The sequence below is a fragment of the Manis pentadactyla genome, chromosome 3, assembly GCF_030020395.1.
Source record: "Manis pentadactyla isolate mManPen7 chromosome 3, mManPen7.hap1, whole genome shotgun sequence".
In the NCBI taxonomy this organism is placed as follows: Eukaryota; Metazoa; Chordata; class Mammalia; order Pholidota; family Manidae; genus Manis; species Manis pentadactyla.
In genome coordinates, this window is record NC_080021.1 from 158761449 (window position 1) to 158775478 (window position 14030).

The 14030-nt window shown below is 43.5% G+C and overlaps 1 protein-coding gene across 1 annotated transcript in view; it reads left to right on the forward strand.

The window, feature by feature from the left end:
• The window catches only part of SLC1A1 (solute carrier family 1 member 1), a 68051-nt gene extending 54324 nt beyond the window's left edge, over nt 1-13727 (forward strand). Inside the window, exons 7-12 of the mRNA XM_036928430.2 lie at nt 1281-1465; nt 2290-2397; nt 4212-4334; nt 4577-4771; nt 9297-9431; nt 11514-13727. Coding sequence (XP_036784325.1) covers nt 1281-1465; nt 2290-2397; nt 4212-4334; nt 4577-4771; nt 9297-9431; nt 11514-11760 — 993 coding nt within the window. The 3' untranslated portion in view covers nt 11761-13727. The remainder of the gene's footprint in view (nt 1-1280; nt 1466-2289; nt 2398-4211; nt 4335-4576; nt 4772-9296; nt 9432-11513) is intronic.
• The last annotated feature ends 303 nt before the right edge of the window (nt 13728-14030 follow it).

Below are 14030 nucleotides of genomic sequence, written 5' to 3' on the forward strand. Positions count from 1 at the left end.
TCTATTCTGTCCAGATCCACCTCTCAATACTCCTTATTCCCACCTTTCCATGTAGCTCCACAAAGATTTTCTGAGTGCCCTCCATGAACCAGGCCCTGCTGGGCATTGGGATTACAACAGTGGAAAGACAGGCATGGCATCTGCCTTCATGTGAAGAGTGATGAATTTTACAATAGGGAGAAACAGGGTGCTCTGGAGCATTCAACAAGGAGGCTTAAATTAGTTTGTGGGCCATAAAGGATGAGTAGGAATTAGCCAAGCAGGGTACAGAGGCCCAGCGCATGATGACTTTTACCTTCGCTTACCTTTTTTCTGGAGTACGCTTCCATCTCCTGGCTTCCTGCTGCTCAGGCCTAGCTTTCCCTGACCCCATAGCCCTCATTCATGCCCCCAATCTCCATGATGCCTGTAACTCATAGCTTGGCTGTGCAGTTAATTACACACCATCTTGCTACACTGGTTTGTTTTTCTCACAATCTTATCAACCCTGCTGCATTTTAAGACCTTATGCTGTAGCCAATGCAGTTAGCACACTAAATACATGTTTGATCATATCAGATCATAAGTAAAAAATGACTGGTACCCCAGTGGCTCATCAACAAAATATAAACCTGACTTGAACCAACTCAGATTCCATCCTCTCCCTATGAAATCTCTCAGTAAATCTCAGGCTGCACCACTCAGATGAAGTTCTCTCTCAGTATATCTCAAGCTATTTTTATCCAGGATAAAGCAAAGAAATGGTTCATAGAAGTAGGTAACTGGTTAATCTTCATATCTCTAAAATCCTGCTGGTCATGCAAGATTAGAGGCAGTGAAGAATGTCCCTGTGCTTCACTATCAGAATAAAACAGATAGTAAAATGTCCTAAAAATGTTCACAGAGGCAAATATTTTGTGCTTCCTGCATTATTTATTCCTTTTTTTTTTTTTTAGAAAACTCCAAATAGAGCTAGTGGTTAAAATAACCCTGAAAAGTGCCTTGATTCTAAAGTTCTTATTAAAAATATAAAACATCCCAGAATAAGAAATCTTCAAAACAAATATTTAAATATGGATTTTTTGAGAAAGCAAAATACTTTAAACTCCAGTGGCAGAAAGTTGGGGCACACATAGGTTTGGTTTTCATTTTTTAACTGTATTTTCCAAAGTATTAGTGACTCCAACTGGGACATCACTAGTTTATTATGTTTGGCTATTGTATCTCCTCATTTCACGGCCTGTGCATTCTACCAAGATTATAGTCATGCATCAATATATTTTCTTGGTTTTCATCCACAGAACAAAACAAAGGAATACAAAGTTGTAGGCACATATTCAGACGGCATAAATGTCCTGGGCTTGATTGTCTTTTGCCTCGTCTTTGGACTTGTCATTGGAAAAATGGGAGAAAAGGGTCAGATTCTGGTGGATTTCTTCAGCGCTCTAAGTGATGCAACCATGAAAATCGTTCAGATCATTATGTGGTGAGCAAATACCTGTTAATGCCCTTTCACTTCCCCTGACAACTGTCACCTCAAAATTAGAACAAAGAGGCTGTTATTCTCAACTGACCTCATGTGAACATTAAATATCGAGACAGTAGAGTATTAATTCCACATGGTACTTAGGAGTTAATTCACTAACGAAAGTTAGCCATTGTCTGGCTTTGAGGCGGTTCAACGTTATTTACCCCGAAGTGTAGACACTGAGAGTGACATAAAGGGCTCAGTTATTTTAGTCACTTAATCCTGCAGAACCTCAGAAAAGGATGATTAAAGCCTACCTCTAGAGTCGGAAGAAGCACATTAAGTGAAATGATGCATGTAAAATATTTAACCCAACATGGGGCATGTAATGAGAGCTCCACAAACAGCTATTATGACCATTTCCACTAGAAAGTCTACTGCTCTGTTGCTGATACAACTATCTGGGAAACAGTGAGCCCAGTGGCCATACTTGGGGTATCAAGCTAAAGTGAGATCTGCAGATGTGACAGTCAGCAGGATGTATGTGTGCTGGGATCAAGGCTGGGACATGCACCAGTTCAACCACACACTCTTGACAAGTTTGCCCCACTGGTAGCTTAAGAGAGTAGAATTTAAGGTACACAAAGGTGATGAAACCTGGAGCGACTTTGATCCACCAGGGCCTGAAACTGAGACTTTAGCTCCACTGTATACTCCGTGCCCCTCCCAGCTGGGTGCACATGCTGAACCAAAGTGTTTGCCCTGGCTGATTTCCTCCCCAGCAATCCCACAGAGGAAGCACCTGGTGACAGAAGTGTGTCTTTGCTGTGCTTACTTTCCAGTTACATGCCACTTGGTATTTTGTTCCTGATTGCTGGGAAGATCATAGAAGTTGAAGACTGGGAAATATTCCGCAAGCTGGGCCTTTACGTGGTCACCGTCCTGAGTGGGTAAGTCAGACCCAAGAGAGGGACACAGAAATCTCATTTGAGCCGATCAATAGATTTCTGATGAGAGGTTGCATTTCACTTAATATCAGCTTCTCTCCCACATGCAGGGAAAGATAGGGTTCAGAGATAAGAGAGCAGAGGGGAGGAGGGCTCACCTTTAACAGCTTTACTAGAGATGGACCGCACTGTTCTAATTGCCACATCTTGGCAGAACAGCCAGGACCATGCCTGATTGCTGCCTTTATTAGTTGTGAAGTCATTTTTTAAAACAAGAGCAAAACCCACTAGTAGTCTCTCTTGGCTCTCCCTGGCCTTCACTTTTCAAAGAATGTAAACTAGCCAAGCAAGCAAGAATAACCCCCACATACCCCAAGCCTGAAAGGAATTAGGCAAGACCCAAATTCACTCAGACTTTAGCAGATGGGAGCAGCACGGCTGGTTGGTTCCAACCCTTGGTGGGGCTGTAACCACCTAGCCCTGCATCATCAGAGTGTCAGGGAGGGTGCTGGAAAAATCTTCAGGCCGGTAGAAATCATGTAAAGCAGGAAGGCAGCAGGAGGAAGGTCATTTGCCTATTTATTTCAGCCCAGGTGTTGGTTCCCTAAGGGGAGACACATTATAAATGGTGACTCTGGATATCTAGGTGGGGGCAGGTTGTTATAGGTGCCAAGAAATTTAGATGAAGGGAATGAGTAAACATTATCAGTTTGACTTCCACAGGTCAATTTGCCCCCAAACATCCAACCTAAGCAATCAGCTTACCAAAAATACAGCCCTGCTGGCCAGTGGAGAAGCAGCCTGGCTTACACAGTGTGAGGGCCAGAGTCAGATCCCAAGTCCCAGGGTAAGGGAGACAGGGCCATCTGCCTTACTAGACACACTACAGGTGGTGATTTAGCCAACGTTTATCAAGCACTTGCAGCCATTTCATTATGGAGTTTGGCTAATTTCTCTTTTCTCACCTTATTTAGGTTTCTGACTGAAAACTAAAGTCAGTTTCTTACAGAAGCTATCATAGAAGTCACAGGCCCTCTGTCCTAAGACCCTCTTTCCAGAGGATCTGTATTGTCAGTGACCATTTCTTATTATTTCACCTTCACATAATTGATCTGTAAACTCTAACTTGCCACTTACATGGCATCTGCTGAATTGGTCTTATTTCTTAAGCCACCTGTTTTGTACAAACTGTGTATTTCCATATGAAACAAGGAATCATTTTGATAGGCAGGAATAACAGAGGGTTAGTCCTAAAGTATGACTGTGGAAGAGCAGAGACATCTTCCATTTTTACTGTGACCTGACTCCCTTCTTAGACAGTGGACGCAGTCCGGCATGGTCCAGGGAACAGAGGGGCTGAGTGCTGGAATAAGGGCTATAATAAAGGTTTGTATGGCTCCACAGAGTTACCAAAGAGGAAAGAGCTCAACCTGGGAATGTAACAGAAGGCTTCCTAGAAGAGGGGAAAGTTTTGCTGAGTCTTCGAGAAAGTAAGAACTTAGCAGCAGAAGGAAATGAAATTATTTTAGGACACGTCACAGTAATGGCATATACAGGGCTTGGCTCCATGTTCTGTGAGCTCTGAAATGTGGATTCAGCTACTAGCTTTGCCACTAACTTTGACATTTCATTTGGTGAATGAGTCTCGTTATCTTCATACATGGAATGGAGACATGTATTCCTGCCCAACTTTTCATTTTCTTATTGGGTTATCATGAAAGGTGCATGATATATCATGAATAAAAAACAATTTGAAAAAGGGATTAATATGAAGATGTGGTATCATGTATGAACCTGTTTCTCCCTCTTGTTTACAGGCTTGCAATCCACTCCATTGTAATCCTCCCACTGATATATTTTATAGTCGTACGGAAGAACCCTTTCCGATTTGCCATGGGAATGGCCCAGGCTCTCCTGACAGCTGTCATGATCTCTTCCAGGTAAATAGAACAAGGGTGTCTGGAAGAAGTCTCTAGTCACACTTTATCAATCTCACCTCACTTGATGAAGCACTGGCTACAGCTTTTGGTTTTTGAGGCTGCGCTGGCTGATTCCTGGATCTGCCAAAGTGCCAGCATGCTTTGGGCTCTTGGTTTAGATTTTGGAACAGAGCTGTCTCTTCAGGCAGGGACTGGGGATGAGCATACCTGGGCCATAAACTCCATTCTCTTTAATCACACAGTTCTGCAACCCTGCCTGTCACTTTCCGCTGTGTTGAAGAAAAGAACCAGGTGGACAAGAGGATCACCAGATTTATGTTGCCTGTTGGTGCTACAATCAATATGGATGGGACCGCACTCTATGAAGCAGTGGCAGCTGTGTTTATTGCACAGTTGAATGACTTGGACTTGGACATTGGGAAGGTCATAACGATCAGGTAGGCATGAGGTCACACTCATTTTCATCTGGTACTGAAATTATCTCTAGTAAAAATTGTCTGTAAAGGGATATAAAGAATGGTTCCCTAGTGGATTGATTTTCTTGGTTCACAAAGTCCCTTCCCAAGATTAAAGTCTTAGAAGAGGAGTAAGAATGTAGTAGCAAAAGAAGGAAGTAAAGAGTATTTTGGATAAAAGCAATGGCATGTACAGGGGCTTGTGATGTCACCATGGGCTGGTTACAGAGTACAAATCATTTGATATGGCTGGCATGAAGAGTATAATGTGGAGAACACAGAGAAATGAGGAGGCAGGGATCATATCATGAAATGCTTTGTATGGGGAACTCAGGGAAGGGTCTCAGACAATCTTTGGCATTATGAACAGATTGGCATCTTAGAAAGGTAACTTGGCAATATGGTGGAAAAACTGAATGGGGACAGGAACCATAAGCTGCAAGGTCAATTAGAAAACTATTGCAGAAGTCCAGGTAAGGTATTAAAAGGCCTATATCAAGGCACTGGCACTGGGGATGGAGAGGCACTAATGAATTCAAGAGGCATCAGCTAGATTCAGAGTGAGGGACAGGGGAAGGTTAGCAAGGCCCCCAGAACTGCTGGATAGCTCCGGACTGGTCCATGGTACTTACCAAACAAGGACTACTGTTAAGAGAAGCAAGAAAGTGGGGGAGACAGAGAGCTTATACTTTTTGTAAGTTGAATTTGAAATGCATTAAAGATTTAAGTGAGAAATGTGGTCTTGACTGCTGACACACAAGTCATAGTCATCAGTTGAATGGGTTGAGTCAGTCATCTGTGTTTGAATCTTAGCTTCACCATGATTAGCCAGGATCTTGGCCAAATTACTTGAATTCTCTAAGCTTCTGCTTTCTCACCTATGACATGAGGATAATAATAGTACTGATATTTCATGAAAGAAGTGATAATTAAGTCAGATGATGCATATAAAATGCTTGGAACAGTGTCTGCAGAGTGAGCACTCAGTGAGCATTGGGAATGGGGGACATGCCATAGGGAGCTTCTGGAGGAGAGAAAAGGACTAAGCACTGAGCCCTAGAAAATCCTAATGTTACAGGCAGGCAGAGGGTGGGGGGCACAAAGAGGGACATAAGAAGGAACATCAAAGTGGGAAGAGCCATGAAACCATCTTGTCCTAGAAACCCAGAGGAAAGAGATTTTCAAGGATGAAATGGTCAATGGAATCAGACACTGTAGAAAATTCTGGTCAAGTGAAGACTGAAACTGTCTGCTCAATTAGACAGCAAAAATGTCATTAATGAATTTTGCCCGTTATTTCTCTGGAATGGCACTGTTCAATATGGTAGCTACTCATCCTAAAAGCAGGTTCATTCCATCACTGTAGAACATTCTGCTTGACAGCACTGATTTGAAGTGATGGATTGGGAGTAGAATTATCTGGAGACTTTGGCTCAGTTTAGAGTGAAAGTTTAAGAATAAACTGGGTCCCAGGGCCTGCGTAGGGATGAATCTGAACCTTTCAGACTTAATTCACTCTTGTGTCCCCAGCCTTGGCATAGGCATAAATTCCAGGCATAAAGTGAGTTCTAGCAGTATTCTAATACAGTATATATTTAAATCTTCCCCAACCCAAAATCATTATTTCAGTTTGCTTGAAATTAACTGAAGACAAGTGCAAACTAGACCATTTGGCACATCAGCTGGGAAACTGTAACAATGCTGCATCATCTATAGAAAGCATTAGTGGCTGAAGCAGCCTGTGCCAGGGGAGCCTGAGTAAAGCCCATAGTTTGGACAGCCTTAAAACCAAAGTCTTAAATCATGCCTCAGGAAGTTCCATGACCAGCTGGGGCTCCAGCAGTTGTTACTGTCATCCTCCCAAGTGTCTTTGTGGAGCCCATTTGGCACTGACCGCTTTCCCAGGAGTGGTTTAGGAGCTGCCAGTTGTTCGGGGTATTTGCCATTTTTGACGAATTCCCCTCCTCTGCCTTAGTCATAAGTTTCCTAGATCTTCCTAACCTTTTCTTTTTTTCAAACCTGACTACTCAAGGAACAAACTTTGGGCCTAGAGGCTAAATAATCAATTCACATAAAACCCTCTCTCCCTCCTCTGGCATATTCTTAAATCAGACCTACTGGCCCATAGCCAATAACAACAGTGCGGTCCAGAGTAATCACTGACTTAAAATTAAAAATCCTCTGTGGCTCTTCTCGGAAGAGAAGGAAATCATACATGTTGTGGTTAACTTTATGAGTTTACAGTTGTGGCTCCCACGGTTGATGGCTAAAGAGATTTTGGGGCTCATGGTTTATCTCTTCCTGTGGTCCTTTTGGACTGGACATTAAAGAAACATAGGCTCCATTTGCCCAAAACACAACTTTTGTGGTTTTATCATAATAGTCAGTTACCAGAGGTTACAACTGGTAGAAAATGGGATAAATTTTCTTATAATGAAAGATAATTACAGGATTTGGGGCCTAGAAAGAGCTTACAGGGAAAAGAAAAAATAGCAGTAGCAGTAATAGTAGTTGTTTCTGTAGTAATAGAGATAACCACTGGCAGCAGTGATGGTAGAACTAGTTTTTTCAGCATCTGCTATATCTAGGTGCAGTTCTGGATGCCTTACATACATTTTCTCAACCAGTCTGCACAGCAGCCCTGCAAAGTACATGTATCCCCACGTGCAGGTGAGAGACGGAGATTCAGAGAAGTAATTTGCCCAAGGACACGCAGTCTGTAAAATGTCAGAGCCGGCTCTTTTGGACCCTAACACCTGTGCTCACTGTAGTTGACAGGCCTGTTGGCAGCCTGTCAGAACACTGGATCTCAATGCTAGGAAAGAACTGTCTACCAGTGAGTACTGTTTTCTTCTGTCAAAACCTTCTCAACTCCAAATAGAATGTTTTCAAGCCGAAGGAATAGGTTTTTATGTTTTCCTCCTTCTAAAGATTTACAGTTCCAAGTTTCAGACCAAAGCCAGGCAAATGGCTGAAGTTTAGTAAGCAAGGTCAAGGCCCAAGGTCAGCGTTTTCTTTGACAAAATAGTTCCTTGGTTTCAAGTGCAGCCTTAGGCTCTCGGGACATGGTTCACCATGATGTGCTGGGGCTGCCAAGGGGAGTCAGTGGGTGTGGGCACACAGCACTTCTGACCAAGAAAACCCGCCAATACATTCAGTTCAGATTTCATCCAGCACTGAAATAAACTTAGCTTTTCCAAAGAGTGCCTAAGTCAGAACAGATCTAAAGATTATGCAGGCCTGAAACTTTTAGAGGGATTGGGACAGCCCCAGAAGTCTCACTCTCACTGTAAACTAGTGGCCACAGCCACTGAAGGAAAACACACTTGGCAAAGAACTCTGGCTGAGGTTTGACTGCACCCTCAGACACCGCCCACACCACGGCACCAGGAGGGTGAATGAGCAGTAGCATCAGCTGTGTAAGAACTCTGAGGCGCTTTGAGCCCTCAAGAATATTTGTGGAAAGACTCAGGGATTCTTCTGGTTTGATCGGACAGTGTCTACATCTTCACCTTTCAACCCAGTGGCATCCTTGACCCAAGGATGAGAACACGTGTCCAAAAAGCATAGTGGATGTCCCCTCAAGCTCACCCAAATCCAGGGACTTTTCAGGGTATAGTGAGCTCTTGTCTCCCTGAAAATGACCAGATTTGATTAAGGAAGAGGTGGCTGATAAAAAAACGTACGTTCTAAAGACAAAAATCCCTAGTGCCCCATTTTCTCTGCCCAGGAGGGATCTTTTCCAATACACAGTAATGTTCCTTTGGCTGCCTGTCTGGATTCCAGGTCCCACTTCCTTTTGCTTGGAGTGTATGCACTGGCAAGGAGGAGCAGTCGGGAATAAATGCTTATACCTTAGACACAAGTCACAGGTACTTCTCAATTCAGTGCCATGAAGGGCAGCTCCCAGAGAGGTCAAGAGACTAGTGATGTCAAGAAAGGGCATAAAACTCACTTGCCCACTGCTTCATTCTTGTGACTTAACCAGAAATGCTCTTGCCTGCCTATACCTGCCACAATCCCACCAGCCTTCAAGGCAATGTAGGTTCCTGGCATATACTAGATGTCAGTAAGATCCCTGGCGCATGTTAGATGCACTTGCATGGAAGGAGGGAGGAAAAAAGGAAGTGAAGTGTTACTTGGCGCTTATTTAGGATGGATGGATGCATAAATAGGGAGATAAAGCCTTCTGCAAACAGGGCCGGTGGTAAATTCTTGCCTTCCTCTTGAACATTTCTCTTGCTGATTGCTTGTATGCCAATCAGGCAGCTCTCCCCCACTTCTTCACATGAGAAGTTCTTGTAGTATCTCGTCCTGGCAGGAGATCACACTCCCCTCAGTCTCCTGCATCTCTCTAGTGAGGTAGCATTAGATGGTCCCAGAAGAGAACAGATGCTGACTGGCCGCTCTGGGGACACAGCAGTAATGACCATCGGGACTGACCTTTTCAGGCCAGGGGCCTTGAAAGGAGAACTGCATGCTAACTGCTCTCCTGTTTTGGCTACAGTATGACGGCCACAGCTGCCAGCATCGGAGCTGCCGGCGTGCCCCAAGCTGGCCTGGTGACCATGGTGGTCGTGCTGAGTGCCGTGGGCCTGCCTGCTGAGGATGTCACCCTGATCATCGCTGTCGACTGGCTTCTGTGAGTTGGAATAAATGTACCACCTTGGCCGGATGGGAAGGCGGGCTTCTAAGCCACACGGAATCTGCAGTCTGTCATCATTCTCTGCTTGGATTGCCTAATGAGCCATCTGTTGCTTCTCTGATTTCCCTCTGACCAGACCATCTGATAACGTGCTTAAAAATTAACTCCTCATAACTGTGAGCAGTGATTTTTAAAAGCCTGTGATCTGCCTTAGCTCATTATACGTGCTAATGCTCAAGGTTAGGAGCTGGGTGTGGGATGAGATAAATGTAAAATAATGAGGTGAAGAAGCTAGGTAAGGCTGCAGACGTTCCAAACCCAAAGGCCACCCTAGCCTATCCCAGCCCTGTATCAGCATCGTAGGTCCAGAACTACCTGGTCCAAAGTTCATCCATCTTCCCAAGATATTTAGCTCAGTCAGGGGTAGTGGTACAGGCCAACACTTTGGGGTAACACTAATTGGTTTTTAATCCCGTTCAGTGTCTTACTGGCTATTTGACTTTGAGCAAGTTCCTTAACCTCTGTGAGGCTCAGCTATACTATCTGTGAGATGGAAAAGGTTCAGCATACTCCACTGTACTTCACTGGTCTAGAACAGTGGGCAGTACATGCTCAAAAAAAGGAAATTTTAGTGTTAGGATTAGAATGAGTTGGACCTTTCAGGCCTCAACTAATAGTACATGCGCTCTCTCTCACTTGCTCTCTCTGTCTCACATACACACACAGAGCAAGGGACCACAGCAGCACATCTGGGTAAGAACTTGTCTTTTGCAACCCCCAGGATTAAAGTTAGAATGATCCTGGGTCCCAGCTTTATCCATGATTCCCACTTTGTGCCTTGGTCTTCTGGCATTTAGGTCTGGCTCTGTCCCTGCCACCAGGATATGTGTAGCTCCATACTGAGCCTTCAGTTGGAAGCAGCCCAGGCCTACTGGAGAGTACAGTCCTATGTAGTTTGCAGGTAGCAGCTGAGATGGTAAAAAGGAAAGCAGAAACAGTCCATGTGGGTTTGAAGATACACTCACATCCCAAAAGGCAGAGGCTGGGCCATGTGGGGCCCCCTCAGCAACTCGTTTCTACAGAGCCCTACAAAGGTGGCAGTTTTCTTGCCAAGACACCCTTCCATTGAAACAGGGGCTTGGATTTTTCTTTCTCATGGTGATGGCAGATTTGTACTTCTCTCCATTTCCTGGTTCTTCCTGGAACCAATGACATTCACTTCCAAGACACCCAGACAAGTTAAAGGTCCAGTCTGATCTATGGAGTAAAAAGACAATAGCTGGTTCATACCAGGGTCTAGGCCAATCCATGGCCTTGTTCTAAATAACAGAAGGACCTCCAGAATGGACCCGTGTGAGTATTGTTGGCCTTTTCTGTGCTGCAGCTGTGGTTTTCACGGGAACATTGAGGTACACAGTGCCTACGAACAGTGCTCCACTGTCCTCTCAGTATGCCTTCTCCACTGGCAAACCTTCCTGCTGCCAGCCTCTTCTCCAGGCTGGCAGGGGGGCCACAAGCAGAAAGCCATGCCCAGACAGATCTGTTTCCTGACCCCGTGCACAGCAGCATCAGTGCTGCCTCCCTCACAGTGGGACCTCATATGGTAAAGAAAGGAGTACACCACAGACACACACACACACTTTCCCACTTGGCACATATACCACCCACAAGGTTTTATCCCCTTAACCAAACGAAACCATTGGGAAATGCCCAAAAGACAGAGGTCAGGGGTGAAAGACTTACTGACTTCTGATCGTCCCTCACGTCTCCCAGAATATCTGTAAAGGCTATTCACATTTCTTTGGGAGGGAACCTAGGGAGATTGGTGCTGGATATAGGGGAGTCACTTGTGACTTACTGGGAGCGCAGACCCAGAGGGAAACTGTTCATTCTGTGCCCTTGTGAACCGCCTTCGGCCCCAAGGCTGAGAAGAGAGGAGCCTCTGGTCAGCCAGCCATGAAAGTAGTGCTTTCTGCACTTGCTAATTCCTAACTGAACTCTTCCATCCTTTCCCCTCTCCACTGGCGAAGGAAAGTGAAATCTGGGTGTCCTGTCTGACTCTCCCTCTGTCTTCCCCAGGGACCGGTTTAGGACCATGGTAAACGTCCTTGGTGATGCGTTCGGGACAGGCATCGTGGAGAAACTCTCTAAGACAGAGCTGGAGCAGATGGATATTTCATCTGAAGTCAACATTGTGAACCCCTTTGCCCTGGAATCCACGATACTTGACAATGAAGATGCAGACACCAAGAAGTCCTATGTCAATGGAGGCTTTGCAGTAGACAAGTCCGACACCATCTCATTCACCCAGACCTCACAGTTCTAGAGCCCCTGGCTTCGTATGACTGGGAACAGTGAAGGACACCTCCATGAGAGTCATCTCTTAGCAGAGTCAATCATTAAATAAGGAAGAGAGAAACACTAATGGCCAGTTGTACATTTGATTTGATATACAGACCTCCAGATTATTTTCTATATTTGGATTCACAGCTTTTGCTCTCTGGGTTCTGGGATTCGGGGGCGGGGTAAGAAGAAGGAAACTGATGAAAAGGAAAATGGTATTATCTGGAATTTTAAAACTGAATGAAAGATAAAAGTTTGGAAGTATATAAAGTAGTAACTGTTGAAATTAGGTAATGGATGGGGAAGACAAATTGCCTTCTTATGCACAGACCAGCATTTTGGTGTTTTAAAAAACACTTACATTGATTACAAATTTTTACTCAGACTTCCTATTGGCATGAATTTCCTTTGATCTCTCATATTTTCATAGATTATAATACATCCAAACAACCTCCCCTATGTCCCACTAATGTGCCAAGTTGTCTATTTTGAACTCATCTCCAGCCAGTTTCAAAGAAACTGCTTTAAAAAAAATGACCAGCACAGTTCTGCAATAAGTATTAAGATGGGTATCGGGTTTTGGGGGAAGGGAGGAGTGTTCTTTTTTCAATGTACTGTATTGGGACGCTGGTAACCATTACCCCAGTGTTCAGTATAGAGCTAGATATATACATATACATATATATACACATACATATATATGTGTATATATGTGTATATATATATATGTGTGTGTGTGTGTGTGTGTGTGTGTGTATGTATATATTTATTTTTTTCATATAATTTCCAGAGATCAGAATTGAACTGTCAATGTGAAATAGAGAGTTCTCCTTGTACTTGAATAATAACTACAATTTCAGTCCAGATCATTTTGGGGCTTATCAGAACTCCCTTTCAAGAGCATCGAAATGAGAAATCATACTGTTTGATCATTTCATGTCTGTGTATCAGCCCCAAAGCAGAGATGTATTATGATGATACTCCAAGGTGGCATAGTGATTCATTTATAACTTCCAGATTCTACTGCCGGGAGGGAATCCATATTAGCTCTATGTAAGATTATATACAAAGGTGTCACTCATATAGGCTGGATTTTATCCAACTGGAAGCCTTCATTCTTCCAAGATCAATTAAACTCTCCTAAAAGTTATGGTATTTTGCCTTTTGTACCCATCATGGCCCAAACAACAGTGGCAAGCTACAGGCTAAGCTGTATTTTTAACATGGGTTTGATGGTTTGAACAAGCCACATTGGCCAGAAAAGCACTGTCCCTACCCTGGATTCCTGCAGAGTAAATCCCGTGATATGAGACATTGGTATCAGTGGTTCAGGGAATTCTTCCATTGAATGAAACATGTCTCCTCCAGGGAGAAGTGTTCTAACTAATAGTCTAGTAATCTTGGTCCTACTCATTAAAATCCATCACCTGTCATTCTCCTGCTAATTTATGATGATAGCTTATTAAAGTCTGTGCTCCAGCTCTCACCTTGTAAATAATGTTTAACATAAACTTGTATTTACACTGAGATCCAAAATAGTTGTTTCTGCAGTAGTGAGTAGCCAGTTCAAGCCTGTGCTTTTATATTGAAGAAACCAGAAAATGTGCCAAAGATCATGGAAAGGTAAATAAATGCTCAGTATTGACCACCTCCACCTGAGATGTATGAGAATGATACTTAATTGTCATGTAAACATCATAAATATGGAGCAGTGAGTCAGTGTGTTTTACAGTGCAAATATTGGTGGTGTTTAGAGGAAGTAAACCTGAATAAAAATGCAGTTCAATCAATAATTTATCTTAGGCTGAATGGCAGAGCTGTTCATGAACTGCAGGTCATCCTTATTTTGGAGTGAGTCTGTAACCAGCCTCTTAACAGACTGTGCTGTTAACTCATAAAAGAGAACAATGTTCCATTTCAGTCTCAATAAACATTTCCGTCATTCTTTCTTCTCTACCTTTTTCTTCCTTTATCTGTTCTTTTACCTCACTCGGTGGGTGTGGTAAGGTGGAGACATGGTCAGTTAATTCAGACTGTACATGGATTATCATTTTCAACACTGTTTATACCCAAGAATGAAAAAACAAGGCTTGAGAAAAAATCTGATTCTTAATGCTAAGCAGTGGGGATTACAAGGCTGAAATGATGCACCATAAATTATAAACAGCTCGTCCTATTTCGTGACTGAGGTGAAAGGGAAGGCAGAATTGGTTAGAAGTTATTGTATTGGAGAGTCTTACCTCAGTGTGATGG